At 32.5% G+C, this 17,817-nt stretch overlaps 2 protein-coding genes across 2 annotated transcripts; one reads left to right on the top strand and one right to left on the bottom strand.

Moving 5' to 3' along the window:
* The first annotated feature begins 581 nt into the window (after positions 1-581).
* LOC11427205 (signal peptidase complex catalytic subunit SEC11A) lies at positions 582-3,916 on the top strand. Its single transcript, XM_003597831.4, has 8 exons — positions 582-794; positions 1,527-1,639; positions 1,807-1,878; positions 2,025-2,060; positions 2,660-2,705; positions 2,926-3,013; positions 3,304-3,361; positions 3,707-3,916. The coding sequence occupies exons 1-8, from the start codon at positions 716-718 to the stop codon at positions 3,755-3,757; spliced, it is 543 nt and encodes a 180-aa protein (XP_003597879.1). The 5' UTR covers positions 582-715; the 3' UTR covers positions 3,758-3,916.
* A 1,274-nt stretch (positions 3,917-5,190) lies between these two features.
* LOC11433081 (protein MAK16 homolog B) lies at positions 5,191-12,429 on the bottom strand. The gene is made up of 11 exons (XM_003597830.3): positions 12,291-12,429; positions 12,114-12,199; positions 11,382-11,491; positions 10,799-10,917; positions 10,598-10,695; positions 8,991-9,078; positions 8,812-8,904; positions 8,588-8,725; positions 8,358-8,472; positions 6,240-6,373; positions 5,191-5,551 (listed from the first exon to the last, which is right to left on the bottom strand). The coding sequence occupies exons 2-11, from the start codon at positions 12,173-12,175 to the stop codon at positions 5,507-5,509; spliced, it is 1,002 nt and encodes a 333-aa protein (XP_003597878.1). The 5' UTR covers positions 12,176-12,199; positions 12,291-12,429; the 3' UTR covers positions 5,191-5,506.
* Between the last annotated feature and the right edge of the window lie 5,388 nt (positions 12,430-17,817).

Below are 17,817 nucleotides of genomic sequence, written 5' to 3'. Positions count from 1 at the left end.
GTTTATTACATCCGATTATAAAAAAAAATTATTTATTTATCCTCATATCCTTTTTTTTCTTTAAAGAATTTATCTTCATATAAGAAAAATAACGAAAATGCGGATAGGTTGAAAGTGGGGTTCGAACAACGATCCTTCCACTTTGCATGTGAGTTTTAATGATTATTTGTTCTATTTAACAAAAAATTATTATCTCAATGTGTATAACTAATTAGTAAAGACACTTCACTTATTCCATTTTTTTTTTGGTTACCACTTATTTCATTTAAAAGTGAATATCATTAGATTACGTGCAAAAAATATATATTTATTACGTTTAAAAGATAAAAATATAATTAATATTAATATTTGGTACAAAGATAGTATTGTTTTTATAAAACGGTAGAAGATATTCTTTAACCGTAACTGCCTACACCATTAACATAATTATATCCAATGAGAAAACAGAGCTACTGCAAAATTAAGTAACACTGACACCCTTAACCCAATTACATCCAATCAGAAAACAGATAATAAAATTAGACATTTTTTTTCACTCTATGGTAAGAAATTAATACTAATATATATATAATAAAAAAAAGTGCGCTTTCTCTTGTTTTGTTTGGTCTTTGGGTTTCTCTATTTGTTGGTAGCAGAGAAATTTCTTGAGTCTCTCACTCACTCAAGAAATTTGTAGCAAAATAGAAGCAACAATTTTCTCAAAGAAAGAAACGCAATGGGTTTCGTTGGTGACACTGTCGATTCCATCAAATCTCTTCAGATCCGTCAGGTCCTCACTCAGGCCGTTAGCCTTGGTCAGTTCTCTCTTTCCCCAATTCAATTCAACAAAAAAAAACTGTCTTTACGCTATACAATTTCTATTTGGTACCTACATTGATCTGGGTCGACTTTGAAACCATCCAATTTTGAAGTTTTTGATGAAAAATCTTCACTTTTTTATTTTTGTATTTTTAGGGTTTATGTCAAGAATTCCAATTTTAATGAATTATTATATGGGGTATCATTTTTTTCAATTTTAGATGTGGGTTTATCATCAATTTAGGTTATAATTCAAGGTTTTTTGTGTTTTGGTTTCCGGGGTTATGGAGTAAACAAGAAATTAGAAGCTGAATTTGATCTCAGTATTACCTTCTTTAAGGATTTTGATGAGGGAAATTGTGAGGAATTCTAACGTTAAAGGGCATGTTTGGATTGGCTTATTTGAGTTTATGCACTCACATAAGTTTTGTGAGGCTGTTTGAAAACAGCTTATGACATTGTTCATAAGCTGTTTTTGACTTGTTTTTCGTAAGTTCTCGAAGATTGCTTTTTAAAACAGCTTATATGAAAACTATTTAACTTTATTTTATCTTTTTGGCTATAGAAATAGCTTATACATAAGCACTTATCACGATAAGTGTCTATGCTATATAATGTAAATAAACTGTTAATCCAAACAGGGCCTACATAGATTATATGAACGCCGTAGAATTGCTTCCAGATCATTGTTTATTCATAGAACTTATTTTCCTTGTGTTCTGCTTCAGGCATGATTGTTACGTCTGCACTGATAATATGGAAGGCATTGATGTGCATCACTGGCAGTGAATCTCCTGTTGTCGTTGTTCTTTCTGGAAGTATGGAACCTGGCTTCAAACGGGTAAGCAAATCTTATCATCGAAGCCTCGGTAATTCTGTATCTAATATTTTTCTACAACAACAGTACAGTGTCGTCAAGAAGAGACAAGCTGCATATATAGATTCAAATCATTTGTCAATATAAACTGTCTGTTTCTTTTTGTTGCTAATGAATGTTGGTTTTTGAAGGGGGACATCTTGTTTTTACACATGAGTAAGGATCCAATTCGCGCAGGAGAGATTGTTGTATTTAATATAGATGTAAGTTCACCTCGCTGTTTTATATCCTTTATGTTTTGCTTACTTCGATTCATATCTATATATCAGCCGATTCCAATTCTTTGTATTTTGCTTGATACTTTCCGTACTGACAAAGTTTGTTGGAATGTACCCTTTTTTTTCTCTAGGGACGAGAGATTCCAATCGTGCATCGTGTAATTAAGGTAAGCTCAATATTTTGGTTGAATTAGTACGTTCTTTCATCAGTTGCATCATTACTGAATGTGACTTTGAGACAAAGTGTTTTGCACCTTCTCATGTTAGAGCCTCAGACCATGAGTGATCAACTCACATAGTTGTCTCCTGGATGGAATATTAGGAAAAGTTGTTCACGGTGCTGGATGGAGGGATACATTTCATTTCTCGAATGTGTAGGATACCTATTCAAACTGTAACTGCATAACTTACATATCAGATTAAGCTTACCAAGCTTGATTTTGTATCTGGGTCCTATCAACATGGTCACTACCTGCTTTTAGTTCTTATTTATCATAGCTGAATAAAAAAAATATAAGGATCGATACATTGTGAACTGAAACCATTGAAAGTTCCGCCTTCACTTTTTGAACCTCTGGTATTGTTTGAACTACTTTCATCAATATCCTGTCATTTGCAAGTGACAACTTGTGGAAACTGGAGAGTGGAGAGTATCACTAATCTGAGGATAGTGGATAAGATTGATATTACCTGGACCGATCTTCATGTGTTGAATGATAGTTAAGATTGTCCTGTTTGAGACTCTAAATGCTTGATCATTTTGTAGGTACATGAAAGAGGAGATACTGGGGAGGTTGATGTTCTCACAAAAGGTAGTGACTATAACTGAAATATTGAGAGTGCTGAATTTACACTCTACATATACAAAACCCAATCTCAGTAGTGAATTTGATTTTCATAATCTCAGTAGTGAATTTGGTTTTCATTCTTTTATCCAATATTATATTTCCTTATTCTCGTTTAGTTGTCAATTTATATAGTGGTTCTCTGACAATGTAACACCCTTCCGTTGTATTTTGCTGTTTTTGGCAGGTGATAACAACTACGGGGATGACAGGCTACTGTATGCTCATGGCCAGCTTTGGCTGCAAAGGCACCACATTATGGGTAGAGCTGTTGGGTATGTATAGCATTTCTTGTAGAATTGTAACATAAAGATTAAGGTTATGTGCTTTTAAGTATTAAGTCTCAAACTATAATAAGAATGAAATTTGTGACATTAAGGTATTATGCATGGTTTATGCTTGAAGACACCTTGTGGAATATCTAACACTTGTTGAACCTTTGAACATACCAAGGGTTTATCCAAATTTATCCAACTCTACAGTTTGCATTCCTATAGAACAAAGCATGTTTGGAAATCATTTTATGACATTCTGTGTTAATATTGCTTGTATTTGTCAATGGCAGGTTCTTACCTTATGTTGGCTGGGTGACAATTATCATGACTGAAAAACCTATCATCAAGGTTTGTTTGCTCCACCAACCTATTGTGTTATCATTTAGCTGAAGTTGGTTGTTTACATTTATGTATGTTTATGGTGAAACATAATTATCAGGATCTTTTACTGAGGTAAATGATGACAGGTTTAAAGGTGTATGGCATAGATTTTAGGATTTGTGACCCCTTAAAAGTGAGGGATACTCATTAGTTAGAAAAGTTAGCAGTTACATCTCATGGTTTTTAAACCAATGGGCTATGATTTATCACTTTTCTCTTTCAAGTCAACTCCTTACATTAGAGCAAGTAGATCCTATAATTTGAATTGCAGCAAGTATGAAGTGTGCTAAAGCTGTCTCTTATGTTTTGCAGTATATTCTCATTGGTGCTTTGGGGTTGCTCGTGATAACTTCAAAAGAGTAAAGGAAGAATCTCAAATCAAATTATGGTCTGACCTCGAAGAGTACTTATGAGCAAATGTCATGCTTTTTTTTAACTTGAAGGTGTCCTTTTGTACCATTAACAGCATAATATTAAGAATTAATACAAAGTAGTTGAATTTTATAATTTATTTTGGTTGTTTGTTGGTTGATTGAAACCCCCCTTCCTTTAGTATCTTGGTGCAGTTTTTTGACCATGCATATATTATGCATTGTCTAAACCAATTGAGTTAAGCTCACGAGGACATCTTGGTGCAGTTTTAGTTGTGCATGTTTGGTTTCACTTTTGGAGGAGACAATTGATTTAAAGCCCCTCAAAAAAAATTGATTTTAGAGGTAAAAGTGATTTTGATATTTTTGGATGTTTTAGAGTAGAATTTATTTTAACTAAAGCTCTTCAAAAAAAAAAAAAAAAACTTATGCTAAAATTTAGTTTTTATCTCCAATTAATAGTTTTTAGATTGGAACTTATATTTCAACCCACTTTTATATGAAGATATCTAATCATAAATCGCTTGATAGTGAGTGAAATAAACACAAAAAGGAGTTGAATATTCTCTTGAAAACGTTAATTTATCAAACAAAATATCATTTTGAAAGTTTTAGTGGTTCGAAATGTATAGGTGGTTCGAAATTCCATTTCATTCATACTCGTAATTATTGAAAAAAAAATCCCGAATGCCATAGGATTAAGATGTACTTTTGCACGGAAACAATGGAAGGAAGCAGTTTTAGTCACTCCAAATTTGGAAGAAAAAAAATAACTCAGATAATTCTTGGAATCCATCAAAGATTTATAGTTTGAAACATTATAGGATATACCCGTAGCCAAATTAACTAGTTGAACTTAATTATTGTTATAGCCTGATGCATGCATGTAATGTCGATGTTGACTTTAAAAAAATATATTTTGTATTTTTAATCTATCGGAGAATATGTAGTAAGATTGTATGTATGGCCACATATAAAATAAACTCTCCGGATTGTAGTTCATGTTCTGATTAAAATTTTCAGGATTTGAAAGATATGTAAATGATGGTATGTTAAGACTCCAATGAACAATATTAATTGAAAGATGTAAATGAATAAGACTGTATGGCCAGACATATTAAAATATGAAACGAGTTTTCTTTATTACATTGGTCCCATTTTATGGCTGACCCTATTTTTCAAAAAATCAATTAACACAAAGATAGGGACCAATATGACATTATCAATTTTTTAAAATGTTCATACTAGGTGCAAAAGTGTAAAAGGTGATACTCCTCTAAAAATATGACATTAATAAGTAATAACTCACATTTACCTTACCAATCAGTTGAATCATTTGATTCAATTGTGCAAGTGCAAGACAGCAAGAGTGTCAAGCATACAGTAAAGAAGACATGCATATATGATGCATAACTCACCGCTAGGTTTGTAATAAAACATTTGAGTAAAAACTATTATAATGAACTCCAAAATCCTGATGATCCACATAAAACAAAATTTGATCAATCACAATCCCCAAACAAAGTCGGATTGAGATGCTCTGGCTCAATCAAACCAACAAAGCTACATTGTCATTCTTCCAAACAAAGGTAAAATAAATTGAAATAAACAGTTTATATTTTAAAATGCTTTCAGATATTTTTTCTTCCAGGGTACAAACTAATTTGAAGAAATGATAGTCAAAATCTAGTTTCTCGTATAGCAACTTTCCTCTCCTATCAGTAACCAACAGACAATGTAACTACCGTACCAATCTTTGTCTTTCGTAAGCATCGTCGTGCTCCACCTGAAAACAATGAAAATCAAGATTGTGATATCAGGTTTGGAAACTAAGGTTTTAGGCATCTCTAATACATCTATAAACTACATTACTGTGAGACAATGAAGAAAGTTACTCCAAGCAGTTACTTCAGCATTGCTTTTGCTTTTTAAAAGTTAAACCTGAAACTAAGGTTGGAATCAATTGCTGCCTCTTATTTATTTTTTCAAACAAGAGAACACTGCCCACAATATTACAACAAAGTGTGTGGCATGATTATCTGTTGCAACTTTCAGAATGTAATTTTGATAAGCCAGACACAGAACCAAAACTATGCAATACATCAAGCAAAAGAAAGGGAAGTCATAAGGGATTGGCTTTGTGGTCAACATACAAAACTGGAGGCATCAGCTCTATTTTCAAACTCAAACAAAATATGCACTTTACCAACATCATCTATCTCAACAGTTCAGAGCAATGCAATTCCAGTTTGTAGCATCATTTATTTAAAATCAGTAACAGGAGCCTTCAAATTATAACAGAACATTGACATCTGTATATATAAGAATTCTGATACGCCCAAAATTCCCTAAAGAAATGGTTGAGTTGTCGTACACAGAAACTGATTCATAGCAGTGCAAGACAAAATACCCAATAGCAATTAAAAGAACAGATAGTTTTTTGTAGTTTATACAAGGAAACAGTATTAAATTACCTCAATGAGGACCTTCGTTTTCTTTGATTTAGTATCAAGGGCATCCTTTTCAAGTTTCTTTGAAGCTAAAGTCATTTTCCTTTTGGCTTTCCTCTGATTACGTGCTTCAGTTTCTTCGTCTTCACTGCTTCCAGCTGCATTAGTAGATGTCAAGATGTTATTACTTCTTTAATGTGTTTCAAATTTTTAGCCATCAACATTTGTAGACTGAGCATTTGAATTATTAGCCATGCACAAAGCAGCACTCTAACGGTCTGGTAATATGCATTTGGGGGGTAGAGGGGACCATAGCCTTTTTATCATTTGAATTGCTTGTATGAATAATAACTTGAAACTACCAGAAGAGATGTGATATTAAAGCTAGAATTAAGTACAAAGAATAAAAAGATCTGACTGCAGCGGTATCTAGAAGATGTGGAGAATATGACAAGTAACTAGAGGATAAATTATGCAGCAAAATAAAATTCTAATCCAAAATTTGCAGCGGTTACTTTGAAGTTCAAAATAAACTATGATAATATCACTCATTATGTCTACCCACCAGCTCAATGGAAGTCACATAACACACTTAATCATCATACCATGTGTATCTTGTTCAGAATACATTGTATCTTGGCTTCAATTATTTAAAACCAAATAGCTTGATGAGGAAGAAATATTTTGCAAAGTATTTTCATACCTATTTCACTGTTTCACATACTTTAGCTTTAAAAAAATACTCCATATGCATATTGCTGCAACTATTTTAGACAGATTAATCATAAGACCTTTTACAAACTTTTCTTTGTCCCTTAATCTAAGACCATTTTCAAAATTCAACACGCATTAATGATTTCTTTACAAAAATATTGGAAAAATGTATACTATGTTTCTCTCTTATGATATCTTGTAAGGATAAATAAAAGAAGGAAAATGATTTATAGCACGACACATTTGTCGCACAGCATACTCGAAGCATTTGCCTCACGCATTTTGGTTAATCCTTAATTAGTTAATGGCTTTCTTTCTTCATAAGTTGCAGTAGTATTTTATAGTCTTATTCAATCACCCGGTCCTTTAATTTAATTGATTGTCTCAATTTGGTCCCCTAACTATAATTTGTATCAATTTGGTCCATTATGTTTTGCTTCGTTACTAGTTTTAGTCATTTCTGGTAGTTTCTCTCAAAAAAACGTAAACTTATGTACCAATTTAGTCCCCTATGTTTTGCTCCGTTCCTAGTTTTAGTCCTTTCTGTTCACGTTTTTTGAGAGAAAGAACTAAAACTAGTAACAGAGCAAAACATAGAGGACCAAATTGATACAAATTATAGTTAGGGACACCAAATTGAGACAATCAATTAAGTTAAGGGACCGGGTGATTGAATAAGCCTATTTTATATTAGTCTTTTCAAGAAATGAAAATGATTCCTAGTGTTTTGGTTTAAAAAAAAACGTGATTTTTTTTTTTACAAATAAAAAAAGTATCATTGTTGGGTTTTTTTTTTTAACAACAAATTTTAATAAAAACCAGATCCCTACTCAAAACGAACATAGACTGATAATTCAGAGAATACAAACAAAAGGCGTCGTGTATAGATGGAATATCCGAAAATAAACACCAAAAAAGACCCCCCTACACATAACACCTAGCCACACCCTACCTTCAACATCCTTGACTCTGGATCTCAAATTTAAAACGATAATATTCGGCTTTATGTAGTTTTTAATTCTTTTAGATTGACTTGCGGTTTTAATTTATATCATTTTATATTTTTTCTTGTTACAGTATTCAAAAAAAAAAGTATTGATTTAGATTTGAACATCAATCATCACTGCTTTATGGATAGAAACATATAAAATATTAAAAATTGTTTTTTTAATCATTTTTAGTTAAAACAAAATACTAGAATTAAAAAACAAAACGCTAGAAATCATGAAGGAGTCACTAATTAGGAAACAAAATGCAAGTAGTAAATGTCTCGTGCATATGGTGCGACAATTGTGTCGTGCTATATAGCACAACTCTAAAAGAAACACAGCTTTTAGACAGATTAATTATTGCAATTATTTTTCTAATATTCGTGATTTATGTTCAAATGGGGTTCTTATAATAAAGGACGGAGGGAGTAAATGTTACCATTTTCATGATCAGCATCATTTCCCCGTGACTCATGAATTGCAAACGCACCAAAATCTTCCATGTCATCTTCCTCTTCAAGTTCATAACCTTCTACATATTCTACTTCTGCTTCCTGTTCAATTTGTAAAGAAAAAAAGACCCAGGGTCAACATTACCAAGTTAAGTTTCTAATAACTTTGTTTTCAACACAATCCACATCAGAGTAAAATGAATTATAAAATATGTACCTCTTCATCCTCTTCATCAGCAGGTTGAAGCTTCTCCATATCTAGAACTTTATAGTACGCTTCAGTAGGATAGTTGAATATTTCACCTGGTTGCGAACCTACATTTTGGAGGCGTCCCACTATCTCCAGCTCAATTTGCTAAGTAATATTCAAAAGCAACAATGAGGACAGCGAAGATAACATATAATTTAACATGCGTGGGTAACATTAGGATTAACTATAACCTTTTCTGTCTCAACCTCCGCTTCAGTGCGCACTTCTCTTTTATCAGCATAAACTCCTTCTTCAAGGCGTTTAGTTAGCTCATTCTCAATAGCCTAAGTGAAATTCAAAAGCAACAATGAGGAAAGCGAATACAACATATAATTTCATATGCATGGGTAACATTAGGATTAACTATAACCTTCTCTATAGCAGCCGCTGTTTGAGCCTTCGCTTCTCTTCTAGATTCTCTCTTTGTCTCTTTCCTTGGTAGTGTTATTATTTGTTCCCTGTAAAACAACATACCAACATGATCAAACAGGCTGTTTTTATGGCGAAACTGCTATGAACTTTCACTGAAGACAACAACCTAAAATATAGTAGATCAAGGAGATGAAGAATTCTCACACAAATGTACATTTATAATAGTATTAGGGAAAAATAATATACAGATATATTTCGGTTGTAATACACCGAATGTGAGATCGTAAATTTCCTATACAAAATCAAATACAAAAGTTCGAAAAAAAACAAGGGAAAAATACCAATAAAATCATAACATTCACATGAAATTTAATTAAAATACTGGACAAGGTAATTCACCCTAAAATTAAATGGGGTGAAAATGATTTGGTGGAATAATACACCCAATGTGAGATCATAAACATGATATATAAAATCGGGAAGAAAAAAATAACAAAGGAAAAATACCTATAAAATCGTAACACTCATAAAATTTAATTCAAATACTTGACAAGGTAATTCGTCCTAAAATTAAATGGGGTGAAAATGATTTGGTGGAATAATAATATTAATAATATTTTTTAAAAGAGTGTTGAGGAGTTGAGATAGAAAGAGGCATGCTTAAAAACCAAGGATGATTCAATATACTACAAACAGATCCTTTAGGAGTCTTATTATTCCATATACTCCTTTGGGTGCACCATTACAGTACACTGCTTTGGGTGAACTATTACAAGTAACGAAATTCTAAATATCTAATGGTTCCTAAATAAACAAATATGGTACAAAAAGTAGACAAAAATATGCAGGAGCAGGATAGACTTTGGCAACAAAAAAAAATCAATCAGATATAGGAAAAGGGAAGCAATATCTTTCCAATGTAATTTTCCCTTTGATTAAGCAAATCCTTCATTTAAAATTACTTATCAGCATGAAAAAAGTTGTATATTTTGGAAAGCATTTAAGCATCAAATGCAAAATACCTAGTACAAAAGTTATTTAAAATATTGGGTGAATATTAAAAGTGAGGCAAACATTGCATAATTACATCTAACGATTGGGAGAACAGATTCTTCCCAAACTGAATCGAAAAAAAGGTATATCCCCTAAAATGGATGTTTTAACACCGGATTTAAGCATGGTAATACCAACAAAATATCTATTTGGGTTGTCGAGCTACCAAAAATGATAACAAAAATCAAACAGCGATCTAAATATGTGTGCACTTAATTCTTTTTTCCCTGCAATCAATTACTCATGAGGGTTCGAGGTTAGGCATCTACTGTCCACCCCACTTTTTTCATGTTCAAAAACAAGTAGGAAAAAAGTGAAAACAATATGGCATTTTTGAAATTATTAGTGAAAACAGGAAATAAAAATATAAAAAGGGTTTTCTTTTAATTGGCTTATATATTCCCCTCACACTCAGACATAATTGCCTTTTCAAATGTTCAGAATCAACATGCAGAAATTAAATAATATACAGCATGGAGCATCAGTTTCACAAGCTTCTTGCAGAATGATAAGGCACTGCTTAACAAGATGGAAATATAATTCAGTTCAAACCTTGTTTTCAAAGCAAGTTTCCTCATACGAATTCGCATCTGGGTCATTTTGGTCAATCGTTGTTTTATCTTGTGTACGAGAAGCTTTGGCCAATACATCTGTTAATGCAGAAAGGTAAGGCAATCAACCAATCTCGACAATTACTTTCACGTAAAATGTCAAACATTTAAATGTTGCAAAGAGTACATAGATATGCAGTACCAGATGTTTGTCGATGACTCCAAGTGCCTGTTCGTAATTCCTAGGCAGCTTAACTCTTTCCCACAAATCCTTTGGCGTATGAGCCCTTTCAATAGTCTTCATGTAAAGGTAAAACACTCCTACAACAGACATTGCAATTGTATCATTGCTTGCATTCTTTATCACAAATTTTCCACTTATTACATTTTCCACTCACAAGGATACAAATACAAAATTATTACATAAGGATACATGAAGAATCAAAAAGCATAAATAAAGTGAGATATCAAAATTAATATCCAACAGGGCCTCAATGTGTCCTTTTCTTCTCGTGGGTTCTCCAAAGAACTAAGCTTTAACCTCAGCTCAGGAAAAGCATGCAGATTCTTATAGACAAACGTTAGTTGTTAGTATAAGTAATCAAAATTTGAACTTGGGACCTTCTTCTCTTAACTCCTTTGGATGTCTGAGCTCAACTACTTGAGCTATGACATAGAGACCAAAAACATGGAGTTTCCATCACATCACAGAAGCATTTCATAACTACGTCCTAATTTCTAGCTGAAATCTAACACAATAAAAATAGATGTGTAAGCAAAAGCACCTTTGTCTTCACGAATGGTGGCATAGCGACTATTAGCTAAAGGGCAAGAGCTTCGGTTACAAATTCCAGTGACATTGTAAGGGTTTCTACAAAAATTCCCCGTCGTAATTCTACAAACACAAAAGAAGGGAGAAAGAAAGAGGTGTTAAATAACTTGAAAAATAAACCATCAATTTAGTCCATAAACTTCTCACTCTCTCCAATGTAGTCCCTAAACTATGTAGATATAATAAGTAATTCCTAAAGTATATAAAATCATTCAATTCAGTCCCTACTATTAAAACCTTAGGGTCTAATAGCCTCTTTGGATTGGCTTATTTGAGTTTATCTATAGACATAAGTTTTGTGAGACCGTTTGAAAGAACTTATGAAAACAGCTTTCGTAAATTGTTTTCAGCTTATTCTCACAAGTTCTTCAAGATAGCTTATGAAAACAACTTATAACTTATCTGTAAAAAATTGAACTTATCTTATCATTTGCTATAGAAACAACTTATACATAAGCACTTATCATGATAAGCGCTTATACTATAAGCTCCAAATATGTTGTTTATCAGAACAGAGGCTAAATCGATGGATTTTCAAATACAGTAGTGACGGAATTCATATACTTTAGAAACTACTTATTGTATTTAAATAGTTTAAGACTAAATTGACGAGACAGTGATAGTTTAGAGACCAAATTGATAAATTATTCTAATTTGAAACAAGGAAAGTGTAGAATTGATATACTTGGTCATGAAACTGCAATGATTGTGTCTGATAACTTGCCATATAACCTCATCGTGCTGCATCTTTGGAATCAAACTTTAAGGGTTCTGCAGAAAAAGTTATGAATGGAACAATTAGACATATAGAATACATTGATTCAACAAATACATAGCATTGAAAAGCAGCTTGTTTCGTTACCTGTGGAAACTGTTCTCCGGCAACCGTGTAGGTGTGACGGCGGCGAGGGATGAAGTGTTTGTTGATTTGAGTTTAAACGAAAAACCTCGCACTAGGTCACGGGGTCGATTAAATGAAAATACACAATTGGCCTTTTACAATTTTATCGTGAGTGGTATAGTTATCATTTTAATTTATTTATTTTTACAATAATAAAAGATATTCATTCGAAAGATATTATTTTTTTTTACAATAATATTTTTTAAATTCATTCAAATTGATAGAATAAATCGATACAATACAAATTCAAATTCGCTAAAAACAAAAAGGATAAATTTGTGAACAAACTCACATCATCCATGTTAATAGCATAAAACGACAAAATATCATTTCGTTGTGAGAGGTTAGATTGAGTTTATGTTATTTAGTTAAAATTTTATTGTATATCATTTTAAAATTGTACATAGTCATATTTTCTTTTAGGATGAGTTGGTGAGAGTGTGTGCATAGATTGTCTAACATTATTTTGTAGGTTGAGATAGAGGATCGATGAGTTTCGAAGCTTCATGAGTCCAAACGATACACAATCAAAATTGCTAATGAAAAACTGACTTTAGTTCATGTTGATTTTAATGTAGGCTACAACCATGTATTGTGGCTTAAAATGATTCCGCTTAAATTTAATATTTTTGTTTGGAAATTGATGTTGAATCGGCTTTCCACTAAAGATCTCTTGGTTTGGCGTCATATTTTGCCTACTTCTTATGACATTTGTTCGACTGATTGTGGTTCTGCTGAAGATATAGACCATCTTTTTATTACTTTCAAGGTGTTTGGTAATTTGTGGTTAGCGATCTTTGGTTGGCTAGGTGTTTCGACAACTTTTCATGGAAACATTCAGGATCACCTTATGCAGTATGGCGGGCTAGGTGGGTTTTCTGAAAATTATCAACTGACTTTTAATATTATTTGAATTTCAATTCTTTGTGTCATTTGGAAGGAACAGAATGAAAGGATTTTTCATAAAAAGGATGCTTGTATTCATGCTTTAAGTGAAAAGGTTAAATTGGTGGTCAAAAGCGTACTATGTGTTTTTTTATTTTCAACCAATTGGTTCTAGTAGACACATAACCTCAAAAGCATCATGCACAACCTCTGGTCAAAAACTATCAGCCTCAACCGAGAATTGGTTTCGTCTTCCATGCACACTTGTTATGGAAACACCTAACCTCAAAAGCATCCATCCACACTTGTTATGGAAACAAAAAATAGTAAGTTTGTATTAAATTCAACAATTTTTTAACATTTAAAAAAGACAAATATATCACTTTTCATACAATATTTATAAGTTTGTCCTCTTAATCAATGTCGTAAGAGCGCTCTTTAACATTCTCCATAAATAAAACCGAACTTGTTCCATCCAAAAATCGAATTCGAGTTACCACAAACACTTTGGTGAAGAACCACCAAAACCCAATCATTTGTTCATTAAAAAAAATGGGGTCCTGCTAACCGGTACCCCCGGGGCACTTGTTAAGCATACCATAAAAGGGAATTATTACCATAAAAGGAAACTGTTTTTTACTTTATTATAAATTAATTACACAATTTCAATGTATTAACTACTATATAATTTCCTTTTTTATATCCTTAACCGGTGCCCCGGGGGCACCGGTTAGCATTTCCCAAAAAAATGTCATGCTAAGGTGTGTTTTGTGTTAAGAAACCCCAAAAGAGCAACTTTGCATTTAAAAACATAATATTATAACTTTTAGAAAGTCAAATACACGACTATATATATATATATTAAGGTCACTATTATAAGCAAAAAACTACTTTTTAGATTCATTGAATGAGTGATGTATGTGGTCATCAATATAGACCACATACATCATTTATTCAATGAACCTAAAAAATAGTATTTTGCTTATAATAATGACCGGAGGGAGTATTTCTATCTCCAATGGAAGGGTCATAACTTTAACACCCTATTTTCCAATGATAATTATTAAATAATAAGAATATAATTAATAGTGATGATGTTGCAAAACTCGGCATTATATCACAGAATAACAATAAAATGTTTTCTTTTAAAATAAATCCACTAGAGAATAAGAAAATTATTCAATGATCTCATTAATAAATTCATACTTGTGATTCAATAATCATAAATAGGGAAATAACAAAATTTCCAAGATTCAACTCAAACTGCAATTAAAAATTAAATCGTCATCATCAACCCTAGTGTTACAATATCAGAGCTCGTAGCGACTACTTGTTTATTCAACTACTAATTAACAGAACTAAACGGAGGGCATCTCCTCATCTCCACCTTCTAAAACGTCCCATAGCTACTCCTTGTTAACCTGAGTATCTGTACTCAAGGTACAACCACCATACATAATATAACACAACAAAATAAGGGGTGATAAATCCTGCCATAACAAAATAATAGGGAAAAACACACATATTAAATAATTATCAAAATAATATAATCTCCACCATATCATCACTCTCAATGGGTATTATGCTTAATCTCTTCTTTTCACAAATCACTACAGCACATCATTTTCACACTTACAACCACCAAGCACAAAACATCATCATATATATGCATATGGACTCTCCTATCAACCTATATGAATGTGGTACCACACCTACTCATCATTTTGCCAGAGTTATGTTACTGGACTTTCACCTACATAATTTGTCAGAAGTATGTTACTGGACTTTCACCTGCATAATTTGCCAGAGGTATATTACTGGACTTTTCTCGACATCAATGCACGACACCATGCTCTAGACTCTATATGAACGTAAAGAATTAAATTCGACAAGTATTACACATATCCACTTAATCACGTAACCCACATATTAATGCACGACTCTAATGCAAGCACTCAAACACCATCACCACTCTCATCATCATAGATAAACATCATCACTCTCATCATCGTTATAGATTAACCATCAACATCATCATCATCACAACAACACAGACACCGTCATTCTCATCATTATTATTATAATTTAACATCATCATTTCATATCGTAGTAATTTCTTTACATATATATAATACTAATCGTCATCACTCTTTGTTACAGTATGGATTCCTCATCATTACTCTCTATCAACCGTTTATATCACCACCTTATCTCTTTATTAATCCAACCCTTACGCATGACTCATTTCTATGTCAACATCCCTCTATTTTATTTCATTATTCATTTTATGGAAATACTCTATTCTCTCCTTTATTATAGACTCTCTAAAAACTTTATCTCTGACATCATATCCTATTCCTCATTCTTAGGCTCAAGATGTTTTCTTATTCATTAACATTACATACAACTTACCCTCCCTACATAACTAGGTTCTTCCTCACCATTGCCATTAACTCTTTCATACTTATTCTCTTAAATAAAACTATTTTATATCTTATTAATTTGTTGTGATGTTCGTAGTCATCTATTCATCATCCATTCCCCTAATCTTAACTTCATTCTAATTTAAAGTTATTATCTCACCTCATCATTAATTTCAACTTCGATACTAGTCGTTATTATTATCGTCAACCATTATAACTATTACCTCTTATCCTATTTCCTATTCATCTTTCCCTCTTCTAATTGATCCCCATTTTATTCATCGTGATCATCATTTCTATTATCTTTCGTTACTTAATATACAACTCCTTATCTTCCCTTACATTTCATCTTAATGACCCTCTCATCGTTTACAATCATCTACATTAGACTACTATATTCTCTATTCATTTTTACACCTTATACGTTACTATCTAACATTCATCTTAAGTTCTTTAACTACATTGGCTCTTTTACTCTTCACTTAACGGTATTGCTAAACTCATTATTAGTTTATAGATATTATGAATAACCTAATCAGTTATTCGGAAGAGCACCTACTTCATATCCACTTTTATCATTGTCTTATATTCCTTTTACTATATCATGTGTTTTTAGACTCACCACGTACCCACACTATTTGCTCTATTGAATTCTCGTTTCATAACCTTAGTTAATTTGATATATTTTCTCACTGTTATTACCACCACCGACCTTGCCCAATGTTTTAACTCCTACTCGCAACTTAACCCACTTTATCAATTACTCGTCACCCTAAAAAAGATATGTCATCATCATTGCTCGTCATTCACAAACATCGTTTATTACATCATTTATCATCACCATTAAACAATTATCATATCAACATAGATCTTCATCTTGCGACAGTAACCTCTCATCATTAAACATCTTACACAAGCATATGTACACATCACATTCCTTTGTTATTCATTACTACATTTGGAATCTACTCGTTCTCTCCATCACCACATCTTTCATTCTAATAGTATACCCCATTCTCCATTCTAATTTAAGTTTTTACCCCTCTACTAATATTCCTCGTAGCGTCATCCATATTATCTTTCACTTCCTATTTTCAAGTCATCTTGACATTCTTAATTTCTCATAGACTATTATCTTCGGTTCATATTTAAGCTTGTTATTATCTTGAGGTAATCACTTCTACTTATGCTCAAACACACCCCCTCATCTATATATGTAATTTAGGGGTCCTTACATTTACTTTACACACTAATATATTTCTTAAAATCACTACTACTTTTATAGATGTTGAAGAGTCCACTAAAAGGATTGTACTAAAATTTCATTCACAACGCATCATGACCCAGGTGAGGTGTTTAAATCATAACTCAAGTTCTAGAGGGACTAGTGGATTCCATCCAATGGGAAATTAAAGCTAACACCTTTATCTACATCTTTCATGAATAAACCTAAATCCAATTCGGTACAGAGAAGGGTGGAAAGATTGATTTTCCCGAACTTAGGCAGATCACATGACCGTGATGACCCATGTGTAGTATTTCGACTACAACTCACGTTGTGGATGTCTCCTTGAGGTGAGACCAAATCCATTGGAAAGCTAACATACATACCTACAACTTTTGTGTTTACACCAAAACTCAATTCAAAACGGAAAATGGTTAAAAAAAACAATTTTTATTTGCTAAGTTGGGCTAACAAAATCGGGGGCCGAATTTCCAAAATCGGGGCCCGATTTTCGTCGAATCAAAACACTCAAATTTTAAACCAAAATCGGTGGCCAATTTCCTAAATCGGGGCCGATTTTGGCTGACAGACAATCTACCAAAAATAGTCCAAAATTGCATTTTATTCCAATTAAATCACTTTTAACTCACTTAACTCAATCCCAACACACCCCAATTGTCCCTAATCATCACTCTAGGTTTACCCTACTGTTTAGGCATTAATTCCCTCTTAACCTATCCAATTTTACACTTGTTCAGGGTCATGTTCTTAACTCTAATATCTAAACTAGGTTCCCTTAACAAAACTCTTTCAACAACAATTTTACACCCGCTCATCATAATTTTTAGTGAAGCTTTTCCTCATAACAACAATCATAACTTTAAAATTAATTAACCCCAACAACATCCTCATCACCATCATAACAACACTGCTACTATAACTCATTTACATCCCC

Source organism: Medicago truncatula, chromosome 2, assembly GCF_003473485.1.
Source record: "Medicago truncatula cultivar Jemalong A17 chromosome 2, MtrunA17r5.0-ANR, whole genome shotgun sequence".
Taxonomy (NCBI): Eukaryota; Viridiplantae; Streptophyta; class Magnoliopsida; order Fabales; family Fabaceae; genus Medicago; species Medicago truncatula.
The sequence above is the reverse complement of the archived record's forward strand: the minus strand, read 5'-3'. Positions and strand labels throughout refer to the sequence as shown.

Coding starts and splice junctions, on each gene's coding strand:
- LOC11433081 (XM_003597830.3), bottom strand. CDS start 12,175: ATGCAGCACGATGAGGTTATATGGCAAGTTATCAGACACAATCATTGC. Junction 10,918..11,381: donor CACCATTCGTGAAGACAAAG/GTGCTTTTGCTT, acceptor TGTCTGTTGTAG/GAGTGTTTTACCTTTACATG. Junction 10,696..10,798: donor GAGTCATCGACAAACATCTG/GTACTGCATATC, acceptor CTGCATTAACAG/ATGTATTGGCCAAAGCTTCT.
- LOC11427205 (XM_003597831.4), top strand. CDS start 716: ATGGGTTTCGTTGGTGACACTGTCGATTCCATCAAATCTCTTCAGATC. Junction 1,879..2,024: donor TTGTTGTATTTAATATAGAT/GTAAGTTCACCT, acceptor TTTTTTCTCTAG/GGACGAGAGATTCCAATCGT. Junction 2,061..2,659: donor TCGTGCATCGTGTAATTAAG/GTAAGCTCAATA, acceptor ATCATTTTGTAG/GTACATGAAAGAGGAGATAC.